Here is a 24,629-nt window from a genome sequence, read left to right as displayed (position 1 = left end):
GCAGCTCAGCCTCCACTTGGGAGTGTCAGGTTCAGTGGTTCCTTTCCTGCAGATTCCTTTCGCTTGCTCTGAGACCAGAAGGCTAACTCGGCAGACCTGACCATGAACGCTCCCCCAACAGCACAGCCCGGGCCCAGTCCACATGGGCCTCCAGCTGGAAGGGAGGCCAGTGGCCCCCGCAGGAGCCCTTTCTTCCCCCATCACTCCCTGTGTAAACCTCTCAGCATGCTCACCACTTCGGATCTGGAGCCCATTAGCAATCCGGGGGTTAATTGTGGTTCTGTTGATGGACTGGTTGTGGGGGTGTCCAAACCCTCTGAAGGTAGTGGATGGAAAAATCTTAATCTGTGCGTTTTTCTTGGGAAAGGCCTAGGCCTTTCATAAGAGACTTAAAATGCTTCAGAACACTAAAAATGTCAGCACCACGGACGTGGTGCCACCCTGCTCTCTCCCCCCTTTTTTTTTTTTTTTTTAAGATTTTATTTTTCCTTTTTCTCCTCAAAGCGCCCCTGGTACATAGTTGTATATTTTAGTCGGGAGTCCTAGTTGTGGCATGTGGGACGCCACCTCAGCATGGCCTGATGAGTGGTGCCATGTCAGCACCCAGGATTTGAACTGGTGAAACTCTGGGCCACTGAAGCAGAGCGCATGAACCCAACCACTCGGCCACGGGGCCAGCCCCCTCTCTCCCCTTTTGAAACTCCTCCCTGGCACGTGCTCTTTGTGTGGCTGTCAGGTGGACGACTGGACAGCTCTGTGCAGAGAGAAGGGCTGGGGGGGTACACAGGGGAGCTTATAGAATGAATTGGATTAGAATTTCTGTTTGGGATGGAAGAATCCAGCATGTCAGAGCTCAGAAGCCACCTAGCCCTTAGGGCCCACGGGTGAGGGGGGTCAGGACAGCTGCAGTCCTGCCAGGCCTTGTGGAATCTGGTCCAGGCTTACACAGCCCCGCCTTGCTCTTACCCTCCAGCACGGGACCACTTTGGGGCTATTCCATTCTCCCCCCAAGTTAACTATCTAACCTCTTTGATATTCCAGCCACCACCCCATTATACAAGAGAATGAACTAAGGCCTGGACAGGGAAAGCAACTTGCCCAGGATGAAACAGAGGCAGGGTGAGAACCAGAACACATGACTCGACACTAGTCCCATGCTTCTCCCACGGCCCCACAGTGGCCCTGTGCGCATCAGCCTAACACACATGCAGTGTCCCTATGAAGTGACAAGCCAGACCTCTGCACTCTAGTGAAAGCTGTCCTCTCACTTGGCGAGCATACATCATTGGGAAGCTGCCTAGTGATGGTTTATTAGGGCATGTGAGGAAGTCCTGGTTTGAACGGAGATGCATCCCAAGCCGGTTGCCACAACGTTCTCCCAGTGGGAATGTGAGACTGAACTGAAACCCTGGTGAAAGTGATCCTGAGGCCTGGCACTGTGCCACCTCCCTGTTGGATTCACAGCAGCACTGCCAGGCCTGCTGGGGCTCCTGGCCCCTCTGCCTCTACATGCGAAGCCAGCTCTGGCCCCTTGGAGAAGGGAATTGTCACCGGGTCCTCCTCCACCCCAGCCTGGGGATGAGCCGGGGGGAATAGTGGGGCAGTGAGGATTAGCTCAGCGCAGGCAGTGCAGGCAGAGAGCGGGGAAGCACCTGTCTCCTTTATTGAACATCCGCGGGTGCTCCTTGGCACTGACCAGGCAGCCAGAGGAGGAGCAAGCAGGTTAGGCAGACGACACCCACCCTCATTTCCAGTTCTTGAAGAATTGCTTGAAGATGGGACTCTCGCGGCCCTGGGGCAGAATCTCCACCTGTGGGGACAGCAGGGGAGAAGTCTGGTTCACAAGAATGCCACCTCTGCCTCCGCCAGGGAAGGCCAGGGCTATGGAGGAGGGTGCTGGGCACCAGGCCTGAGTCCGCACTCCATCCAGGCCGGGGCTGCTCCTCCAGATAAGCCAAGAGACAAGAAGGAAGATAACAGGGACACGGGCTGAGAAGACAGACTGCTTCAAGGACCTGGGTGCACAGTTTGACAGACGCCCCAATTCTAGATGAGCCTTATCAGCTGCTTTGGAATAACTTGTGGAGTCACCATGCGGGGTGAGGAGGGGTGGTACAAGCTAGGGACAGTGGGCCAGAGGAGGAGCACATGCTGTCAAAAGGCAGTCCTGGCTCCCGGGGGAGTGCTGCCCAACATCCTCTTAGAAACTAACATGTACTTTTCAGTGGTGAAGGATTGTGAAGGGCCTTCCCACTGGATGGGTCTGGTAGGGAAGCCTGACTATTCCTGACTGTGCCCGGGGCCTTCCTGCTCTTCTTGTCCCATATGAGGAGCAGGAGGCCCCAGGAGGAGAGTCTGGGCCCAGGGCATCTCCTCACCTGAGTGTTTGGGGCGTACTGCATGCGGGAGATGAAGTCCTCAGCCACGTGGAGGGCCGCCTGCCGCTCCTTCTCATTAGCTTTTCGCCCTGGATCACAGGAAGGAGATTTTTTAAAAGAACAGGGACCCTCTCTGGCTCGCATCCCATTTTTCTCAAAGAAATTTAAGGGGCTCCACAGACTAGCTGGCAGCTTCGGAGATAAATGGCCCAGGAGGTGCTAAGAATGCTGAGGAGCTCTCTGGAGGTGTGGAGTCAGCCCCTGGAGACTTCTCCCCACCTGGCAGCTCCAGGGCAGATAGAGACTGCTCTTCTGCTGCTCTCATTACCAAAACCTCTGCTCGGCCGAGGACCCCAGGGATCCTCAGGGAAAGCGAGTGTTCCGGCATCAGACACTAAAGCCATGGCCCCAGCCCAGGACCCCTGGCCTCTGGAGTCTGTCAGCTGCACTATCATCAAGCCTTTTGTGTAAAACTAAATAGGACAAAAGGGTGTGATTTACCAGGGTATTACTCGTCTAAGGCCACATAGCCAACATTGGCCTGATGGGTATGCCGACGAAGAGTTTATAAAAAGGAAGACCACCAGTCATCCATTCCTCTCTGCAGGCCATCCCTCTAATGCAAAGTGTGCTCCAGCTTAAGGCATTTTTCCAAGGAAACAATGTTGTGAATTGTGGCTGGCTCTCCAGCCAGGCTATGACAGTCCAGTTGCTACAATGTATCCGGAATGAATGTGCTGTATCCTTCCTCTCTGATCTGACCAGCTTCGGACCAGCTCCCAGGTTTCCTGTTTTTGCTCCCCTGGTTTCTCTTTCCAAAATGGTTCCATTCTTTGCTTCAGGCTAAATACACTTTCATGGGCGTCTGGGGACTTCCCTATGCTTGGAACTGGTTCCATGGAAAAGGCTCCCTGTGGCAGGAGGGGAAGGGGAGCTCCAGCAGCACAGTCCTCCGCCCCCCCCCCACACACACCACATACATACACCATGCAAACACACACCACACTCTCTCACTCTTAGAAACCTGCCATGCTGCTTGCTGCTCCAGGCCCTTCCCCAGGGCAAGAGTATTTATTGTCCAGGAGCAGCTATGGTTAGAACACCTACTACTTCTCTCTCTTCCTGACTAGCCTGGGGCTGGGGCCTTGGTTGACCCCACAGAGAGTCATTGAGCAAATACTATTTCGTCAAGACACTACAGACGATATGTTGCTGCTTTCAAGAGGTTTATGAGCTGGTCAGGGAGATGAGCCAGGCTCAAGAAAAGGCAAGCATGGTGGCGTCAATGGCTCCCAGTATCACTCAGAGGCTCTGAGCTCTGTTTCACCATTTTCAGAGTCAAACCAAGCAAACAGGCTTCTGCACAACAGTGTTTCTATTCCCAGCCAATGAAACCTCTTGGAAAAACTAGTTCTACCAGTTGACTACCCACTGCATAAAGTGAGATTTAATTTAGCTAAAATCTCTCTCTCTCACACCTCGAGGCAGAATGGCAGGATCAGGGGGCCAGCAGCCCTGGAGGCTCAGGAGCGCTCTAGGACAGATCCTCAAAAGGCCTGGGAACCAGTTAGATATGCAAATTCTTGGGCTCCACCCCAGACCTAGTGAATCAGAATCTCGGTCCAGCTATCTGTTTGAACAGGCCCTCTGGTGATTCTGTGGCATGCTGAAGTTTCAGAACCTTTGCCTAGAATTAGGGGGTGGGAACAGCAAAGAGAAAACCCTCAGCCTCAAGGTCCGGAGCATGCAGGCTCCCTGAGGCTGTCTTTTGAAAGCAGCCAGGCAGGCTGGCCCTCCAATGGGAAGCCTGCCTGGGTCGGAGCAGCCAGAGGGGTCTCAGGCCGGAGTGGAGAAGCCAAACATACCCTTCCAGATGTAGATCTTGCCACAGAGCCCGTTGTCCAGCACAAAGCAGTCGTCAGACAGCAGCAGCTCCACGGCAAAGGGGCTGGAGTTGGCCACCTTGGTCAGGTGCATCTGTCCAGTGGCATCAGAGACCTGGGGAGGACAGGCAGTGCCAGATCCCACCCTCCTCCCCCAACACCAGCCCTAACTTCTGCCCAAGGAGCAGGCCGCCTCCCTGCGCCACGGCCCCCACCCAGCACCCCAGGCCCAAGGAGCAGACGGGACAAGGAGGAAGAATTGACCGGCAAATCCCAGGCAGCCCCCACTCACCGCCCCACCCTCAATCATGGCAGCTTGCAGAGGCCGTGAATCCATTTGGAAATTAAGTGGATTGCGAATTACAAACAAATGCAAAGAATTCAAAAGGTAAAGCTCAGCATTGGCTTCAAATCTCCTTTTCCAAGAATGGGCCGGAAGTAAAGTGGCATTTATTTCCTCAGAAGGGCCTAACATCAGTCCACTTCCCATCCTCCTCTCACTCCAAGCCAGGGATAAACCACCCTGGTGCCCAGCCCAACCTTCCCACTGCTTTCTCCTCTCCCTTCAGGCCCCACCCCATGCACCAGGCTCCCACCCCTGCCTGGTCCCAGAGCGGGCCCTGAGTGCCCACCTTATACAGGGCCGCGGCCTGGGCATTTGTCTTGTCAGCTGTGAGGTCTTCCTCAGGGTTGCCCTCCTTCAGAGCAGGCTTGGGGCCCAGGACCTGCAGGGGCCAGGGCAGGCCAGGTTTCCATGGATTCCTGGGCACCTACCTACCCTGGACCTTCCCAACCCATCATAACCAGGGCCACCGCCTCTGGTGAGGCAAATTGTGTCCTGCACAAGGGCACCGCACAGAGGGGAGTGAGGCTGGGTCCAGCCCACCCCACTTGCCAGGCCACTGGTCCACCCACCCAGAGGGGTACACAATGCTGAATCACACCAAGGCACCCTGCGAGCTAGTCACAGCCCTGAGCAGCGCCCCAGATGCCCCCACCCCCACCATCCTCCACTGACCACCCTCATGACCCCAGCTTCTCCAGCTTCTCTCGGGACTTTCAAGCAGAGGCTCCCGGCCACCCACCCAAATGTCCCATCAACCTGGATCATCTCCGCAGGCTCCTCTCCATCAGTGACGATCTCCACCTGGGCCTTGCCCTGCCGCTCACTGTCCCGGATGGCCAGGGCCAGGTCCCGCGCCTTGTTGCGCTCCAGGATGTTGGACTTTCCACCACACCAGGCGAAGATGTTCTGCATGGAAGTAGGGAGGCTCAGGTTAGGGCCAGCTGCCTCATCCTGCCCCTTGGCTGTATGTGTGTGTCTGTGTGTGTGTGTGTCTGTGTTGAGGGGGGGGGTCTGTCTGAAGAACTGTCCCCTGAAGCAAGACAGGAGGAGGTGCAGAGGCCTCTCTGAGAATGACAACTCTTTGCAAGAGTGTTTCTCTGCCCAGCCCCCCATCTCCCTCCTGCTTTATTTTTCTCCGCATCATTTATCAGCACATATTTAAAGATCTTCATCTTGATTATAATCTATCTTCCTGGCCTAGAAAGTAAGCTTCATTAGGGCATGAATGCTGTGTTTTGTTTTACTTCGCTTCGTTCACTGCTGTATGCCCAGTGCTGAAACAGAGACTGGCACATATTTAGGCACAAAATCAACATTTATTCAATGAATGAAATGGGTGAACGGCATCCTTGAGCCGGTACCTCGCACTCCCTGCTGCACCCCTGTCAGGCACGGCCCTCACCACCTCTCCCCCCGGCTGGCCCCCGCCTCCATCCCACTGCTTCTAGTCCTCCTTCCCAGGAGCTCCTTGGTGGATGTTCCTGCCCGAAATCTCTGGCACCACAAATGCGGTCCAGACTCCTCAGGCGATCAGTCAATCTCCTCATGACCTGGGCCTCACCTTCCTTAACAATTTTCGCTCTCACTGCTCCTGTCCCCACCCTGGGTGCCAGTCAACCGTCTCCAGACCCTTCCCTGCTGTCACCATGCTTCCACCGCCGAGGACCTCAGCTCACCTGTTCCTTTGCCTGGAATGGTGTTTCCCCTCCATGAAGGTCTAGTCAAATGGCACCTACCTGGGACAATGGCTTCGGCTCAGCCTAGGGAGCCCCTCCCTGCCCCAAGCTCCCCCAGCACATGCTGCTGCCTCTCTTAGAGCCCTCATCACATCCTGCTGTGGATGACGGCAAGTGACAGGCCCTTCTTGGCTGCCTCCCAGCGGCAAGCAATTCGTAGTCTCCGTGCTGGCCCAGAGCAGGCATCATAGATTCACTGAGTGAATGGATGAGTTAATAAACTAACCAATGGGCTGGCAGGCAGCTAGCTCAGAGCACAAAGGCTCCAAGAGGACAGAGTAGGCTCCAGTGTTAGAGACCAAAGCTAGACGGCAAAGGGAGGTTTCGAAGATAAGCATGTTTTCTAATGGCTGGAGCATCCCACTTGGAACGGGCCTCTCAGCTTCTCTCCCTTTCCCCTGGCCTCCTGGTCCCTGCCCTTTTATAACACAGTGCCAACACAGCGTGCTCAGACCAGTCCTGTCCGCCCACCTGGCCAAGGTCCAAGATGAAGCAGTCTCCGGTGTTGAAGCTGTCCCAGCTCAGCGCCTGCTCGGTGGCACGGATGTTCTTCTTCCCCTTCACTTGGTAGAGTTTCTTGATGGCAGCTGGGGTGGCCCCTGGGGAGGTCTTATGAAAGGCTGACTCCACTCCACCTTCCTGCAGCCCAGACAACCAGCCTGAGTGGGCTGATGGCAGGCCGGGACCCCTCCATACCCCAGCCCACTGGGAGATGGGAAGAAAGGTGGGGAGGACCCAGTCCCGAGGGCGTCTGGGCCTTTTGCAGGGTAAGAAGCAGCTGGAAGGGCAGCTGGCTCTGCAAAAATTCACAGGGTCGGGGTGCCAAGAGGTGGGTTCTGACCTGGTACTTGAGGCCACGTGGGAAGTAGCTCATGAAGAGGTCGGACTCATTGCCCTGCACCTCGCGGTGCTGCACAGGCCTCTCCCCAAGCAGGGTGTTGAGGTGCACAGCCAGCACAGCGCAGGCCCCCTGCTCATCCCGGGATGACTGCTGGCCTGGGGAAGGTGGGAGGTGGCAGGGCAAGGCCTGTGAGACCCATCCCAGCCCTGGCCCCTGCCCGAGCCAGGCCACCAACAGTTCCCCCAGCTCCCTTACCGATCCACAGGTGCAGGTGGGAGAGCTCCTCCGGGCCATTGTGAAGCACCAGGTAGGAGTCGCCAGAGAAGAAGATGCCCTGGTTCTCTCGTGCTACTGGCACTGGCTTCAGCTTCTCCACCCGCCATACGTGCAGGCCGGGATCCTGCACTGAGGCTGGGAATGGAGAGCCGCTGTGGGAGGGGAGAGGGTTGGCAGTGGCCAGGGCCCTTGAGGAGTGGACCCGAGCACAGAGACCTGGGCAGGCCTGGGGAATGCAGTGTGGGGATGAGGGGAGCTGCGAGGAAGGGCAGCCCTTAGAAATGAAGAAGCGGGGGGGGGGGGGGGGGGGGAAGGGGATGGGGTGCATAGCCTACCTCTTGGGGATGGGTGTGTACATGCTGTTTCCAGATCTGGAAAGACAGAAGAAGCCATTGTTATTACAAATGTCATGACAATCACCCTTCACACTGGTCTGGGGAGGCCATTCCAGGTGGCCAAGTACTTGCATATTCATCAACTACTTCATCTTCAAGAGCCCAAGAGGAGATTATCCTTGGCTCCATCACACAAGCAACGAAAGTGAGGCTCAGAGAGTCTAAGTCCAAAGTCACACAGCTAGTGAGAGGCCAGTGAAAACCAGGTCTCTGGCTCCTGGGCCAGTGTCTTCCCCTTGCTGTGACCTCTCAGCCACACTTGTCTCCTGCTTCCAGACCTCTAACTCTGGGTATTGCAGGAGGCTAGGATACAGTTCTTTAAGCAATAACGACTTATATTAGAAAAGTCTAAAATCAGCAACATCAGTTTCCACCATAAAAACAAAATCAGAAAAGGAAAAGTAAATTAAACCCAAAATAATCAGAAGAAAATAAACACAAATAAGAGTAGAAATAGAAAACAAAAAAATAATGGGCCAGCCCAGTGGCACAGCAGTTAAGTTCACCCATTCCACTTCGGCAGCCTGGGGTTCGCCAGTTTGGATCCCGGGTGCAGACATGGCACTGCTTGGCAAGCCATGCTGTGGTAGGCATCCCACATATAAAGTAGAGGAAGATGGGCATGGATGTTAGCTCAGGGCCAGTCTTCCTCAGCAAATAGAGGAGGATTGGCAGTAGATGTTAGCTCAGGGCTAATCTTCCTTGGAAAAAAAAAATTTAAAAAAAGAAATAGAAAACAAAAAAATAAAATCAATAAAGCTGGTTTTCAAAAAAAATCAATAAAATTGATGAATGAACCTTTCGTCAAACTGATTAGGAAAAAGAAAAGGCACAGATTTCCAATACAGAAACAAGAGAGATGACATCACCACAGATCCTACAGATATTCAAAGGGTAAAGTGAATATTACAAAAGCTTTATGCCAATATATTCAACAAATTATATGAAATGGGCAAGTTCCTTGAAGGATACAAATTATGAAAGTTCACTCAAGAAGAACTAGATTACCTGAATCCTTCTAATAGCTATTAAAGAAATTGAGTTTGTACTTAAAAACTTCTCCCCCAAAAAAGATTCCAAGTCCAGATAAATTCTACCAAAAATTTAAGGAAGACATAATACCAATTCTACACAAACTCTTCCAGAAAATAGGAGAGAACATCTCAACTCACCCTATGCTGCCAGCATTATCTTGACAGAACAAAACCAGACAAATATATTATAGAAAAGAAAATTAAAAAATTAGATCAATATCCCTCATGAACATAGACACAGAAAATATTAATAAAATTTTAGCATTTGGAATTCAGTGATATATAAAAAGGATAGAATATTATGACTAAACGGGGTTTATCTAAGGAATGCAAAGTTGGTTTTAACATATGAAAATTAATCAATGTGACCCACCCTATTAAACTAAATAATGACAAATAAAAATGGCAAGCAATAGGATATATTGGAGTACATGAGGAAGCCATTTGGTATAAACCTAATTCGGCCTGACCTTGTTTTTCCAAAAGGGCGTGACTGTGGCTGTTGAGCATTGCATATCTGCTTTAAAACATTTCCTATGGCAAAAACAAAGGCCCCTGAGATAAAGGTGCAACTTCCCCCCACATTGGCATTTCCTTAAGGATAAGCATCTTTCCTTAGGCTAGGAACTGATTGCCTGTGACCACCCAGCTTGGGACAACAGACCTGCCACCCTGCTGTGTTCACCGAGATGGCAGACCTACCTACTGTTTCCATCAATCCACTGTGCCGACTATCGTAAAAGGGACATTTCAATCATATGTGAAACACCCTGTTTGGGGGTATATAACCACTCTGTGCACCCCACTTCTTCAGTGCCCTTTCTTCCTTCGGGGAAGAAAGGCCCCAGGCCATGGTCCTCAGATTTTAACTCAGAATAAACTCTCCCAAATTTTCATTTATAGATTGGTTATGGATTATTTTTGTTGACAATAAATATATATATTTATATACACTTGTCTCAATAGACGCAGAGAAAGCATTTAGCAGAATTCTACATCCATTCCTGATTTAAAAAAAAAAAACACTTTCAGCAAACTAGAAATAGAAGGGAATTTGCTTAACCTGATAAAAGGCATCTACCAAAAACAAACAAACAAAAGGAAAAAAAAGCCTACAGCTAACATTAGACTTAGCGCTTTCTTTAATTCTAAACTCCCTCCCTGGGGAATCTCACCCATTCCCAGGCATCAGCTATCACGCTTGTATGCCCAGCTCCCCTCAAATGCTAGGATGATGAACATCACCTTTATTCTGTAGGTCAGTGGGAGCAACCTTTTTTGGACAAAAGTTAATTCAGGGGGAAAAAAAAGCTAAAGGCAAGCATTTAAAAAAAAACATTACCTTTTTCAGCAAATGCAGAAGTTACAGCTTCACTCACTGTCTCTTTCACATGTTCCCATTACTAGAGGGTTTCTTCTTTTGGCTTAAAACGCTGAGACCACACCAACTTTAGTAATGTGAGTCCCAGGGACACAGGCTAAAAGGGCCTGGGGAATTTCAGGGTGAAGAGGCAAAGTGGCACCACTAGGAGATTCTTGGGGGCTGGGGAAGCAGGGAAATCTTTGGGGGATGGGTGGGTGGGTGTTGACTGAGCAAGAAACAGAGGGAGACACGAGCAGCGGTAATGGATGTAAATTACCACATGAATTATGACTTCGGTTTTCCATGCCTAAATTACAACACAGCTGAAGGCACTTTTTGGAACCACACTTCCCGCAAAGCAGGGAGGCAGGGAGGGGGAGGTTTGGGGGAGGGAAACTTTCAAGTTTCTCCATCCTACAGAGAGTCAGTCACATGCTGTGCCCACATCCCCTGCACCAGGCAGCTGAGCCTGTGACTCAGGTCTGAAGTGGGGAGGCGGCCGCCCAAAGCCCAAGTCAGTGGGGAGAGCTCGGAAATGGAGATGGTGTGACTAAGAGGGTCAATTGTCAGCTTTCCTATTTTTCTGTGTTACTGATGTAAGAGCTCTGGCCGTAACTCAAACGCAAGCAGCCCACATGCCGGGGCCCCTCTGAGAGCCACTGCAGGGTTTGATGAACGGGGTTTGGCTGCCTGCTCCCTCATCACTCCAGCTCTCCACTCTGGCTGCCCGTTAGAAGTACCTCAGGATCTTATAAAAACAGGGGTGCCAAGCCCCAGGCCTGGAGAGTCTGAGCCCACAGGTGTGGGGTGTGCCCTGTGCATCCTCATTTTGAACATATGTTCCAGGTGATTCTGATGCTGCCAGTTAACTCTGTCCAGAACAGCAACTCACACTTGCCTGCACATTAGAATCACTGGGGGGCTTTAAAAAACGCCCAATGCAGGGCTGGCCTGGTGGTGCAGCGGTTAAGTGTACATGTTCCGCTTCTCAGCGACCTGGGGTTCACCAGTTCGGATCCCGGATGCAGACATGGCACCGCTTGGCAAAAGCCATGTTGTGGTAGGCATCCCACATATAAAGTAGAGGAAGATGGGCACGGATGTTAGCTCAGGGTCAGTCTTCCTCAGCAAAAAAAGAGGAGGATTGGCAGTAGTTAGCACAGGGCTAATCTTCCTAAAAAAAAAAAAAAAAAAAGCCAATGCCCAGGGCACATACCAGACTAGTGAAAATCAGACTCTGGGGTGGAGCTGGTATCAGTGTTGGAGACGTTCCAGGTGACTCTAAGGCAGGGTCAGGCTGCTGCCTGCTCAGAGTCCTGCCTCCAGCCTTCTGCTCCAGGCTCTCACCAGTGACTGTCCCCTCCTGACCCCCGGCCTCTCCTTCTCTCCTCTCCCCCCAGCCCAAGCCCACAGCCCATAGCTCCCTGAGCGTCCTCTGTGCACACCTCCACCGTCATGTCCATCCAAGCCCCACCGCCCCTCCAGGCCCATTTCAAGCCCCAGCTGTCTGAGGAGCCTGCCAGGACATTTGGTGGCCTTGGCCTCCTCTGGGAGCTCTACCAGCCCTCTCACCTGGGAGCATTTACTTCAGTCCCTGCCTGCAGGCTGTCTTACAGCAGGACCTGACAGCTTCATGTCTCAACCAGAGCAGGGGACACGCCTGACACCCTGCGTTCCTCAAGCAGCCCTGGGCAGGGTCTACTCAATTCCATTTGAGGTCTATGCTGGGAGCTTGGTACTGGGCAGGATGCGGGGGTGGGGGAGGGATGACACAGAAATGAAGAACAACCCGTGTCTCGCTCAAGTGGGTAGTGAAGTTGAGAGCCACGACACAGAAATGAAGAACAACCCGTGTCTCGCTCAAGTGGGTAGTGAAGTTGAGAGCCACGACACAGAAATGAAGAACAACCCGTGTCTCGCTCAAGTGGGTAGTGAAGTTGAGAGCCATCACACCCACTGGGACAGCAGACAAACTTCCCCTACGTGGGGAATGTCACGCAGTCACAGATATCAGCATTAGAAGGAGCCTTAATGTTTATCTCATCCTGCTCTGCATCCACCTCCCAACACATACCCACTGCACAGAAACCCCTTCTATAGCACCCCTCACCATCCTCTTCTTGAACACTTCTGGTGATGGGGAACTCACCACCTCACGAGGCAGCCACTTCTATACCTTTACATTAAAGCCTTTGTTTTTCCCCACTCTGTGATTAGTGCAGTGAGTTACGGGTCTGCCCATCTCCCCTACTGGACCGAAGGGGCCTTTGGGGCAGGCACTGTATTTTGCCTCTCTCCATCTAACTGGAACCTCACACTGAGCCTGGCACCCTGCAGGTGCTCAGAGAATGCATTTAATTAACTGGACTTGCTGGGTTCCAATTATTAGGAATTAATTCCAATTATTAGACCAGAGGGAGCCTGACAGCTAGTGCAGGATGTCAACAGACGGACGGGGCAGGCTGGAGCAGACTCGGAGGCAGAAAGCAGAGGCTCCCGTTGGACTGCCACGGGGCTAGGGGTGGGGCGAGGATGTGTGCCCTGCTGGCTGTCCCATGGCACTGACTTAGGAAGGAGCCTGGCGGTTGAGGACACGCTGGGGGACCCTGCGGTGGGGTGGGGGTGTCGCTGTTACGCATACCTTGAAGGCAGCGCTTGACAGCTGCCAGAATGACAAAAAGTCCTCCGGGCTACCTTTGCCCTCCTCAGACCGATTTCGTTGGTCCCCAACAGGTCCCTTCACCTCTCTGTCCCCATTTGCCCTTAGTTGTGAAATGAAACAGCCCCTGCCCCTCTCCTCAAGAAAGGGTGGAGGGAAGTGTGTCAGCACTGGAAACGACACGGGGTCCTCCTAGTCTGGATGTGGGCATGCTCAGGAGCTAGGTCCAGAGGCCTTGTCCAGGCACTCTTGGGCCAGTGCTCCTTCACTGACAAGTAGGAGTCCCACCCTTTGCCCTCCTCCACCTTCACATCCCTCCTCCTCCCGCCCCCCACCCCCACCCCAGGCAGCTGGCCAGACCCTTGGCTGGAGTCTTGCTAAATTTGCAAAATAATTCAGATACTGTGCCCCTTGTATTTGAATTCAAATGCCAGGCCTGCTGGGGGCGGGGGGGGGAGCCCTCTTCAACAGCCCCCCCACCCCCAGCCCACCTAACTACAGTCACAGCACAGTCCTGCCCCAGGGACAAGTATCGCCAAATCGGAATGCAGCTCCCGGCTGGCTGAGGGCCTTCAGGAGTCCGGTCACTTGGTGCGGTGGCCTCTGTCAGGAGGTCAGGCACCAACTCTCATACAAGCCAGGACAAGCCCTGACCCAGGAGCTCCTCATCAATGTCCTGAGCACAGCCCAGCCACCCCCCAGGGCAGCTTCGAGGCTTCAGTCAGATAAAATACCTGGGTCCTGGCGTAAAGCTGCCAGGACCGCAGGCTCGGGGACACCAGTCCTGGACAAAGCAGTTTCCAGAAATGTGAGTCTCTGTTTCCACACCCCGACAGCCAGGCCTCACTTGCCCACTTGAGAGGGTCGGGATCAGCCCAGGCCCGGGGGCCACTCTCCCTCAGCCACCCTCCCACTTCACCTTTCTGCAGCTCTTCCTCCTCCTCCTTCAGCTTTTCAAGCTCTGCTTCCTCCCAGCCTGCCCCACCCCAGCTTCTCACATCTCTCTGACTCCTCCTGGGCTGGCCCTCTCCTGCCCCACCCCTGGCTCCTTCCCCAGCCCATCCTCCAACAGGAGGGGGCGGACAGAGCTGGGAGGCTGGCAGCCTTGGTGGGAAGAGCAGCACTGAGGGCGAGCAGTGGGTGCTGCCAGGCTGGCTCCTCAGAGGCACCCGCGGGCAGGCTGGAGGTCCACCCCAGCTTGGGGCCTCCCCGCAGTGGTCTCCGCCGGCTGCAGGCCAGGGTCAGCATCTCTAAGGCTGGACCTGCAAGGAGAGCCACAGGAGAGCCACAACTGGCCACGTCCCCTACTCACCAGCCTTGGGCAGGCACATCTGCCCAGCCCCTGCCTCCACCGGGTTAGTCACACTTCCTGGGTGGGGTCACTGCCTCTGCAATGACTTTTCCTTCCTCCCCTGACTTGTCTTTCTCCTTCCCCTGAATGCACACATTTGATTTTTTTTGAAGCTCCATTCTGAGGGAGTGGCTGAGGCCTGTGAACCATTCTTGGCTGTGCCTGCATGCCAAATGCCTCTCAAGTCTACCCTTGATCAGCATCTCATTCACCTGATGTCCACTGTCACGCAGTCTCAGCACTGCGCCCTCTAAGGGACAGCAATACGAGTAACAGCGGTTCTGGCTTGACCCATGGCAGCCTGCCTACATCACATCATAGGACCCCAGAGCTAGTCTGGTCCAAGTCACTTGCTCCCTTTCTAGAGGAGGATACTGACGCCTGAGTGACTCGCCCACAGTCACCCAGGGAGTGGGAGGCAGAGCAAGGGAGCCTTCCATTCTTTTCTGAATCCATGAGGAAGGATGAAGCACAGTCTGGGCATGCTCCAGGGGAAGTGAGCACCCAGTTATGCAGTCATGCACGGCTCCCGGGCCCGGGACTCTGGCCCAGGGCTGGTCAACAGGGTAGTCAGAGATAAGGCTCAGCCTCAGGGTCAAGGTCCCGCCCATGGGGCAGCAGTGCAGGCAGTGGCACTAAATCAATCCATGTGTTAAAATTTCTGGACCAGAGCAAGATGGGAAGTTAAATGTTCTTTTCAAGGATACAAACTGTAGGCGGCATCTGAGTGTCTCCATGGCCAAACTGCTGGCCTTAAAAATAGGCTAATTGGGGGACCGGCCCCATGGCCAAGTGGTGAAGTTCGCAAGCTCTGCTTCGGCGGCCCAGGGTTCACCAGTTGGGATCCTGGGCGCGGACATGGCACCGCTCATCAGGCCACGCTGAGGCGGCATCCCACATGCCACAACTGGAAGGACCCACGACAAAAAATACACAACTTCGTACTGGGGGGGGGGGTTTAAGGGAGAAAAAGGAAAAATAAAATGTAGGAAAAAAAAATAGGCTAATCTGAGTTGAAGTCCCAGCAGGGCCCTGTCCCCGTGAGGACCAGAGGCTGGCCAGATAACCCGGCGGAGTGGAAAGAATGGAACAGTATAGCTACTTACTGGCTGCGCTCCCTCCAGCAAGTGACTGAACCTCTTGGAGCTTCCCTGTGCCCAATCTGTAAAATGGGCATAAACATCAATGTGAAGATTAAATGAGATCGTAAAATTAACCAGCAAATGACAGATGCTCAATAAACCTAGACTTCTTTCTCTTCCCAACGATGAGAATTTACTAGGGGACCTCAGTATATGCCCCTGCCACGCCACCCCCGCCCCCGGGCCTGTGTAGCCACAGGGGGATGGAAAGTTAAACAACAGATTACTCCTCCCTGCCCCAGCCTCCACCCTAGGAAGGTTCATCGACTCTGGTGACTCCGGTCTACACAGGTGCAGAACCAGGGTAGCTCTTAAGTTCCGGACTCTGTGCACCGACCAAGGGCACAAGGACAATGGGAGTCACTGTTCTCCAAATCTGAACCTCACCTAGCTAAAGGTGGCCCCAATCGCCACAGAAATAAAAAGAGATGTGCAAATTAACAGCGAAACAAAAGAGCAGGTCACTCAACCCAGGAATCTTAAGCGCCTTGGAACTCAAAGAATGCACACGCTAAGGACATTATCTGGTAACCAGACTCTCACACTTGTTTTTTTACCAGATTCACGTTTTCCCTCCCGCTCCGGTCTCCCGGTCTCCCTCGGCAGGAACGCTCAGAGTTTGGCCCAAATGGAGTAAAATACAGCATTTCTGTAGCACGGACCCGCCCTATCGTGCCCCTCCCTACAGGAAGCTAGGCGATGAGATTAGATACGCGGGTGCACCCCTTAGAGGAGAGGGGCGGAGGGGCCCCCGAGGAGGAGGCCGCCGGTCCGAGGGAGGGGCCTGGCCGGCCTGAGGCCGCCCTCGCTGTCCTCCCTCCTGGGGAGACTGGGGCGGGTACCCGGGAAGCTACGGACAACCTCGCTATGAGGAAACTTCGCGAGAGGATGGCAGGGGTCACAGCCCCTCCAACTGATAGATCCTTGGCCTCAGTCGAGCTGCAACAGCCACTGTTCCTTCAGTGCCTACTATGTTCTGGGGACTTTAAACGTGATCTCGTTCAGTCTTTATACCTACCATCATTATTCTGGCTAATAGATGAAGAAGTCTCAGGGAGGCTCAGAGAGGGTAAGTGACTTGTCCAAGGTCACTTTGCCGGTTCAGTAGCAGAACCAGGATTCTAATCCAGGATGGTCTGGCTTCAAGCTGTGCTAGACCTGCAACATCTCACCCTTCTCCTCTTTATTCGGAAGCAAGCAGGCCAGCCAGCGTCTGCACCAGGAGGCCAGGCGCTCTGGAAGTGAGTTGGCCAGAAAATGGGCTGCACTTCTCCTTGGCTTCTGAGTGGAGAGAGCCATGAGCAGCAGGCAAACCCCGAAAGACGTTTGCTGACAGAAGGCATCAGGACCAGGACATGGCCCTGACGCCCTGAGACGGTGGTTAGAGGACTTTTTCCTTTCTTGGGAAGTAGCTTCCAAAATCCCAACCAGCATGAGTTTCTGTGAGGCCCACTGATGGGGCCTGGGGTAAGGCAGGCAATTCCAAGTCAGGTTCTTTCCCTTTCCATCTGGGCAACACTGGCAACCACACTCCACTGAGGAATGCTCAGAAACCAACCTTCCTCCACTTGTCCACCCTCCTCTGACCAACTGCTCACCTGCAGACCCAGCTTAAATATCCGTCCTCCAATGGGTAGTGATTCCTGACTCCCTCCTCCTTGCTCCCCAGGTGCCCCGCGCATCAAGGCCGCTGGGAAGAACCTATCAGACACACCCCACTAGCAAAGTCGGAATTGTGTGCATGGGCAACCTGGTGGGCCCCCAGCCTGCTTCAGGACAGCTGGGCCCTGCCCAGGCCCTGCTAGGCATCGTCCTCCCAGAGCATGCCCATTTTCTGCATTTTTTAGGTAAAATTTACAGTGAAATGCACAAATCATAAGTGTAGAGTTCGATGAGTTTTGACATATGCAAACACCCATGTAAGCTGCATCCCTACCAAGACATAAAACCCTTCCACACCCCCAGAAAGTTCCCTCACCACCACTTTTTTCAATCATCTGCTCCCTGTGTGCCTTCCCCACCACACTGTTAACTCCTCCAGCCCAGGGACCATGTCAGGTCATCCTTGTGACCCCAGCACCCAGCAGAGAACCCAGCAGGTAAGAGACACTCAAAAGTTTATTTACTGAATGTATTAACAGATTAGAGGGCAAAATCCCCACATTCTAGTACTGCCCCAGCCTCTTGGGAAAGTCACTTAAACCTGAGCCACGGGTTCCTCGCCTGTGAAGCAAGGACAGTAACCCAGCCCTCCTGCCTTGCGGGGTTGTGGGGATCCCATGCGATAACCTATGGGAGGCTCATTGAAAAGAATAAAGGCCTGGATGCATGCGAGGTGCCATTATCATTATTATTAATAAACTCCTGCTTTTAGGACAAACATCTGGCTGAAAGAAACCAGGAAAAGGAGGCATCAGACACTGACTTCCGGGCTTGGCTGCCTGGGCTCTGGCCAAGGGTCTGGGGCTTCCCAGGACAGCCAGCTTTCTGCTTCTGTGTCGGTGGACCCAGGTATGGACTGATTTCCAGGGCTAAGAATTTTCTGAAATTGCAAAGGATCCTTCCTGAGTGAGTTCCCAACCTGGCTTCTACCTCCCCTGCCCTATGGCCCTCTCTTCACCTGTTTCCCGTCTGTAAAATGCAGCCACTCGCTGAGGAGAGTCCCTTCTGGCTCCTCTGACTCCAGTCCAGAGGGGCAGCTCAGGCGAGGAAATCCAACAGCTGTTGCATTTCCTAAGCCTCGGGGGCTGATGGGGATCTGATGCAATACCTAAAAATTCCAACATCAAATTCCCCAAAATATTCCTCTGAAGGCATTGACTCGGATGCTTCTAGCCTTTAATCTGCAGTGAATTTTTCTAGACCATTTCAACTAGCTCTGAGGAACGGCCAGGAGTCTGGAAGGCCATATTTTCTGAATAAAGCTCAAGATTCGAAAGTCTTTTGTTTGCTGGTTTTTTTTTTAGTCACTGCTGGGTGCTCGCAGGCATCCTGGACAGTGGCACCCTGGAATTCCTCAGGGACCTCTTGGGAAAGTGGGACTGTCCAGTACAGCATGAATGAGCGGGCCAGCAGGAGATCAGGTGGAGCACTGTGGTGGTGGGGAGGGCACTGAGTGACTGGGGCAGGAGGGGCTGGTCCCCAGGAAGGACACAAGAGGACAGGTTTACCCACTCAAGGCCAGGGTCACACTGGGTCCTCATCATCTCATCACTGTAAGGTCATGATAAGAGCTAACACTACTGAGTGCTGGTCTTTATATGACTTTCTCATTTAATCCCCCATTTACCCTCTAAAGTAGATCCTCTTATTATCCTCATTTTACAGATGAAGAAATGGAGGCAAAGTGAGGTCAAAATAACTTGCTCCAGGACCTCCTTAGTAAGTGGCAGAGGATGGGCTGGAAGCCAGGTGGTGGGACTTGATGCCTGCCCTCCCAACCCTCACTGCACACAGCCTCCCCAGGTGGTGCTGGGCTGAGATGGGCCCCTGCCTCCCTTCCAGGCTCTGCTCTGCCTCCTCCTCTCCCAAGGCCCACCCTGTTCTCTGCATTGAATTCTTTTGCCAGCTCTGAGTCCTTTCACATGTAAGGAGCTAATTCTGCTCATCCTCTAGACATCTTGCTTTAAAAAAATAAAAAGTTCTGGGGCTGGCCGCATGGCCTAGTGGTTAAGTTCAGTGCACTCCACTTCAGTGGCACAGGTTCATGGGTTTGGATCCCAGGCATGGACCTACACCGCTTGAAGCCATGCTGTGGTGGCATCCCACATATAAAGCAGAGGAGGATTGGCACAGATGTTAACTCAAGGCTAATCTTCCTCAGCAAAAAAGGAAAAAAAAGGTTTTATTTCAAAAAATATAGACTCACAAAAAGTGGCAAAAATATTACAGAGTGCTGATACTACACATGCTACAAACTGGATGAATTTTTTAAATATCATGCTAAGTGAAAGAAGCCAATCACAAAAGACCACACATTACATGATCTCATGCTAAGTGAAAGAAGCCAATCACAAAAGACCACACATTACATGATCTCATGCTAAGTGAAAGAAGCCAATCACAAAAGACCACACATTACATGATCTCATGCTAAGTGAAAGAAGCCAATCACAAAAGACCACACATTACATGATCTCATGAAAAGTCCAGAATAGGCAAATCTACAGAAATAAAAAGTAGGTTAGCAGTTGCTAGGGCTGGAGGGGATGGGGAGTATGAGGGGATGACTGCTAAGGGGTACAGGTTTCTTTTTGGGGTGATGAAAATGTTATAAAATTAGGTTGTGGTGATGGTTGTGTAACTCTGCAGATAAAACAGTGAATTGTACAATAAAGCTGTCAACAAACTAAACAAATGGGCTTTGTAACCTTTGAGTGGTGACTCCATCCTTGACTTTAAAAAGAAAAATAGAGAGATTCCATGTTTCTACACTCAGGTAACACTCAGCTACACTCAGGTAACACACATAAGGGTACCTTCCCCTTTAGAGCCGGGCTCCTGAAGGCCCAGAGCCTTTTCTCCAGTGCTCCCAGTTCAGATCCTGACGATGATAATACCTCACCTACGCCCTTAGCTTTACGGTTTCAAAACACTGCCACTCCCCACCCACACACCACGCACAAACCCGGTTTATTTGACCCCCGAAGCAAACCTGTGGGCTCGAGTCGCCCCATTTCTTGGTTTTCTTGGTCACGAGAGCCTTCCTCCCTCCCTGGGCTCCCTCTGTAGGGTTGCCAAATTTGGCAAATAAAAATTTTATCTGTCAACCCTGTAAGGTAATCAGCTGTAATGCACCCAGGCAATCCTGAGTGAGTCTGTTCATCATTTTGAGACACCACTGATCGCAGACTCGAAAGAGCTGAGAGGCGCCACCAGGCCTGGGCTGGGCCTCCCAGGCCACGTCCTCACTCCGGCCTTTTTCTCCGGCCTTTCCACTCGGGCCTGGCTCCGCCGACACCAGGACGGACCCCGGCCAGAGCGCGGGCCTCTTCATGCCTCAGTTCGCCCATCGAGCGGCTGGGTCCTGCAGGCGCGGCTGATGCACTGCGGGGGCGGCGGGCCGGCGGGAAGGGCCAGAGGGCCCGGCGCCAGGCCTACTGTGCAGATCCAGGGACCGCAGGAAGAACGAGGAACCAGGACGGCACACAGGCGGGCTCGGGTGGGACCCCATCTCCCCCCGCCCCCAGGCCCGAGCCCCAGCCGAACTACAAATCCCAGCAGGAGTGGACAGCGGGGCGGGGCCTCGGGAGCAGTGGTCTGCGTTCCCAGTGCCAAGCCCAGGTTTAGGGTACCCTCAGGGGCGAGGTCAGGAGGATGAGGAGGCCACAGAAGACCTCGGAACACACTGACTGACACACACACCCACACACACACACACACACGCCGCGCCTGCCATACTGGCCCCGTCCCCCGTGGACTACAAATCCCAGCAGGCAGTGGGCTGCGGGGCGGGGCTCCGGGGAGGGGGGGCGCTCCGACCGGAAGAGCGATTCCGGCGTGGTGGGATCCCCATCGACCGGTGGGGGTTACCGTGTTAGGGGGAAGGAGGTCTCCTCCCCGCAAGCCCGGCCCCCCGCCCCAGCACACTCTGCTCCATCGTGGGGTCGTTGGCTTGAGCCCTTCTCCGCAGACCTGAGCCCCGGCCCGCCCTCCCACCGAGGCGGGCGATGCAGGGGAAAGGGCTGGTGCGTGGGGGCTTGGGCCAGCCGCCTTGGAGGGACGCAGAGTGCGCCTCCCCGACCTCTCCTCCATCGTCTGGAACGAACTCTCTTTTCCTGGAGGGAGGAGCAGCCCGGACCCTGAGGCAGGACTAAGCCGGTTAGGGTCCCTGTATGGCCTGCAGGTCTCCTGGCGAAGCCCAGGGAGGGCCTGGGTCCTCCGTGTCCTGGGATGTAGGTCCCGATGTTCGGGCCACGGTATCTGACCGCTCTCAACGTCCTGCGCCCTCGTGTCAGCTTTACATGGCAGAGCCAGGTAAGGCTGAGGGGCTGCCAGGAAGTAATAACCAGGGCACAATCATTCGGTATGCTCCCTTAAAGTGCTCTGTTCACACATCAGGGTCAAGCGGCAGAACTCTTGTCGTAATTTCCCAGGTTGCACAAGGATCCTCTGAGGTGCTACAGAAGGGACTTACCCAAACCCTTCAGTGCAAGTCAGGAATTCAGGGGTCCCGCCTGCTCGGTGGATGAACTGTGCTGAGGCCCCACTGCCTCCACCCTCCGGGACCAGGGCAGTCTTTCTCCCGAAGCCTCTTCTCAGCTGATTTCTGGCTTCCAAGCGGGGATTCAGGTTACACCTGTATCGGGAGCAGTGACACCACAGTGGCCGGCAACACATTGAACTTTCTGCCTCCAACCCCATTTTCAGCTTTTACACTTTCTGATCTGGTCATGTACTCCTGTGTCCCTGATCATCAAGGTAGGTAGGAAAACAGCCACTCTGGGAAGGTATAGCCGTGACCCTGTAATGTCAGTGAGATCTCTTTCTTCTATAGTTAGACGGAGACCAGCTACTTCCTAGAAATATTCCATTTAATCTTGGAGCAATTAAAAACAACTCCAGAAAGGATATTCAAAGTAGATCACCCAGAATCCCTTGGTAGCAGGAGTGGGGTTCACACCGACTGGTCAGGTGGTCTTTAAGCATGCTCATTTCCACCTGGCAAGTTCTCAAAGGCTGTTTTTCCAAGTATTTCTGTTAAGACAAGCAGCCTTTTGTTGAGTAGCTCCTCTGCCCCTAGAGACGAGAGATAGGTACCATAGAAACTTGGAGAGGGCTGTTGCCCCAGTTCCTGGACTCTTTAATAAGATCTTATTCTCTCCTGCAACAGCCAGCTTCTGCGTTCCAGGCTTCGTACCAGATTTTTGAATCAGTAAGAGCCTGTGTGACTTGCCTGCAATGTGCCTAAACCGTTCCATGCCTAACCCTGTTTCCTGAAGGTCCAGCTGGCAGGGTGCAGTTAAAGTCACAGGGCAGTATTATTAGGCCATTATAGGGGAAGTGGCTAAGGGTAAGGTGCACCAAAAGTTGAGTTCTTTCCTCTTCAGGGCCTTGGGAGCAACGCAGGAGCATACATATTCTATACAGGGACATGTCTGACTCTATACCGGTTACGCATCCTGATGCAACGGCGAGATTCCCATTTTAGCAGAGAAATCCTTAGCATGTGAATGTTTTCAATAAAAGTTTGTTAAGACTGGCGTTTAAAATTTATAAACCGAAATTCATTGTTTTCAAAATATCTTCCACCTTTGATGGAATTATGGTTGACTTTTTATCTTTGCCTTTTAATATTGTTTGTACATATTTTTAAAATCTTGCATTTATATTGGACTTCACAGATTTCTGCCGATTTTCAAACCAAGGTCCTTGCAACAATAACAGGTGATAATAAAAGCCGGTGTCGTTGGCCCTGCAGGCCACGCCCCTTCCTCTGTCAGTCCTGGGAATGAGGGACAGGCCGCTAGGCTTTACCTCACCACCAGGCGTCGCCCTTTCCCGTGGAAAAACTGCTCCGGTCCTGACAGCGGCCGGGGCGGGGGTGAGGGGACTGAGGGTTTTCGTCCTGTGTACGTAATTAGATGGCCTTGGCTCAAGGCCCAGCATCCATCTCCGCTTTAGTCTCAGCTTTTCTGTGGGTAAAGGTGGGGACAATGATCTCAGGGCCCTCCACAGCCGTAGGAAAGGATGTGGGGATGGAGCCGCAGTGCCCCGTCTCTCCGAAGGGGGAGGTAGAAGGCCAGGCCGGTTTTCCATACCGTCTCGGCTCACCAGTCCTAGGAGAAAAGAACAAGGAAGCGGCAGGAACACGAGATGCCTGGCTCCCGGGCTCAGAGCTGAAGAAGGAAGCCTAAAAGAGGAGTTGGGGGGTTGAGTAATGGGGGGATGGAGCTCCGGGCGGGGGAGCGGGGGGAAGAGGAATAGATGCCGCCTCCCCCACTCAAGAAGGTAAATAAAGGAAAGGACCCGGTAGAGTGAGGGCAAGGTCGGTCAAAGGTACTCAGAGAAGAATCCATGGTACTCCATCTGCATCTAGACAAGGGGGTTGTTGCAGATAAACAGGAAAGGGCCTCAAGACAATGTGCTCAGCCTGGGTCTGGTGGTTGATGTCCACTGGGCAGGAAAGGAGCAAGCCATGGGCCTTTTCAGAGGAGAGAGACCAAGGATGTTTGCAGAGAGCTGGGGGGCTTTGAGCCGGCGGTGAAGAATGAGTAAGAGTTGCATATGCAGCTACAACAAATATTTTTTGAGAGGCTGCAATGTGCCAAGTGTGGGCCGGGCACTTGGAATTTGGCCGTGAACTGAACAGACACCCTCGCTGCCCATTTAGAGCGCCTACAGTCGAGTGGGAGTCTACAATCTAGACCTGAAATAAACCTGTAGATTGAATTATGGTGCGAGTCCTGAGAGTGGCCCGGGATAGGGGGGACAAACTGCCCTGGTTTGGGGCCCCTGCTGAGGGTCACTTAAGCTGTGGCCTGAAGGAAGAGAGAGGAAAGAGACCAGGGTGTTCCAGAAGAAGAATGGCCAGTCCACAGTCCCAGATAAGAAGGAGCCTGTGTGTGACTAGAAAGGGATGAAAGAAGCCACGTAACATTGTAAGTGTCCGCAGCCCCCTCCCTGGCCAAACTTACTCAGGTTCCCACATCCCAGGAAACCTCCTGGGCTCTTTCTGGGTGGAATCTGGACGGTGGGCTAATGGATCAAGTTTAATGACAGCTAAAGAACTATGGAGATCTGCACAATAAGGAGCTGAGGTGGACGGGAGGGGGGGTGGTCAGGGGCAGGACAGTGTGCTCACACCGTTTGGGAAGAGGGCATTGCCAGTTGCAGACATGAGGAAAGTGGATTTTGGGAGAGTTGGTAAAAAAAATTTATTTTTTTTAAATATACTTATAGGAGAGTCCTTTTTTCCTTTTTTTTTTTTGTTTTGTTTTACTATACATTAAAAGTGCCGTCCCTCTTTGTTGTATTGTCTGAGGACTAAATTTCTTCCAACTGAAATTTCCCTGAGTCAGCAGGGTGCCGAATGGGCCACCTGGGGCCCCAGTCATGTTGGAACCACAGAGAGAAGCTGAGTGTGGGTGAGTCTGTGGGAAAATGGAGGGGCCGGGCTGGGGAAGTAGGTAGGGGCCTGATCCTACACGGCAGCAAGAAGTGTTTGGTCTCCATGCAAGGAGCCACGGGGCGTCGCTCAAGGGTTTTAGGCAGAGCTGTGACATG

The 24,629-nt window shown here is 53.1% G+C and overlaps 1 protein-coding gene across 10 annotated transcripts; it reads right to left on the bottom strand.

Moving 5' to 3' along the window:
• Positions 1–1,628: 1,628 nt before the first annotated feature.
• Positions 1,629–21,993, bottom strand: CAPG (capping actin protein, gelsolin like). Of its 10 annotated transcripts, none has more exons than XM_070511874.1 (11): positions 21,541–21,993; positions 15,369–15,424; positions 7,796–7,831; positions 7,440–7,612; positions 7,185–7,339; positions 6,815–6,982; positions 5,364–5,513; positions 4,894–4,986; positions 4,244–4,376; positions 2,379–2,467; positions 1,629–1,810 (listed from the first exon to the last, which is right to left on the bottom strand). In XM_070511874.1, exons 3-11 carry the CDS (start codon positions 7,816–7,818, stop codon positions 1,745–1,747), a joined length of 1,050 nt encoding a protein of 349 aa, XP_070367975.1. In that variant the 5' UTR covers positions 7,819–7,831; positions 15,369–15,424; positions 21,541–21,993; the 3' UTR covers positions 1,629–1,744. The 10 variants fall into 10 exon arrangements, with proteins under 10 accessions (XP_070367975.1, XP_070367974.1, XP_014708313.1 ...); XM_070511873.1 differs by lacking the exon at positions 21,541–21,993 and adding an exon at positions 18,025–18,144; XM_014852827.2 differs by lacking the exon at positions 21,541–21,993 and adding an exon at positions 15,962–16,232.
• Positions 21,994–24,629: the final 2,636 nt, after the last annotated feature.

The sequence above is a fragment of the Equus asinus genome, chromosome 6 (genome assembly GCF_041296235.1).
Source record: "Equus asinus isolate D_3611 breed Donkey chromosome 6, EquAss-T2T_v2, whole genome shotgun sequence".
Classification (NCBI taxonomy): domain Eukaryota; kingdom Metazoa; phylum Chordata; class Mammalia; order Perissodactyla; family Equidae; genus Equus; species Equus asinus.
Note: the sequence above shows the minus strand (reverse complement) of the source record. Positions and strands in the feature narration are given on the sequence as shown.

Excerpts from the sequence above, each read along its gene's own strand:
- CAPG (XM_014852827.2), bottom strand. The coding sequence starts at position 16,051 with ATGCTGTATTTTACTCCATTTGGGCCAAACTCTGAGCGTTCCTGCCGA. Across the intron at positions 7,832-15,368 it reads TGCTGGAGGGAGCGCAGCCA|ATCTGGAAACAGCATGTACA; the intron begins GTAAGTAGCTAT and ends CTGTCTTTCCAG. Across the intron at positions 1,811-2,378 it reads AGTACGCCCCAAACACTCAG|GTGGAGATTCTGCCCCAGGG; the intron begins GTGAGGAGATGC and ends CTGTCCCCACAG.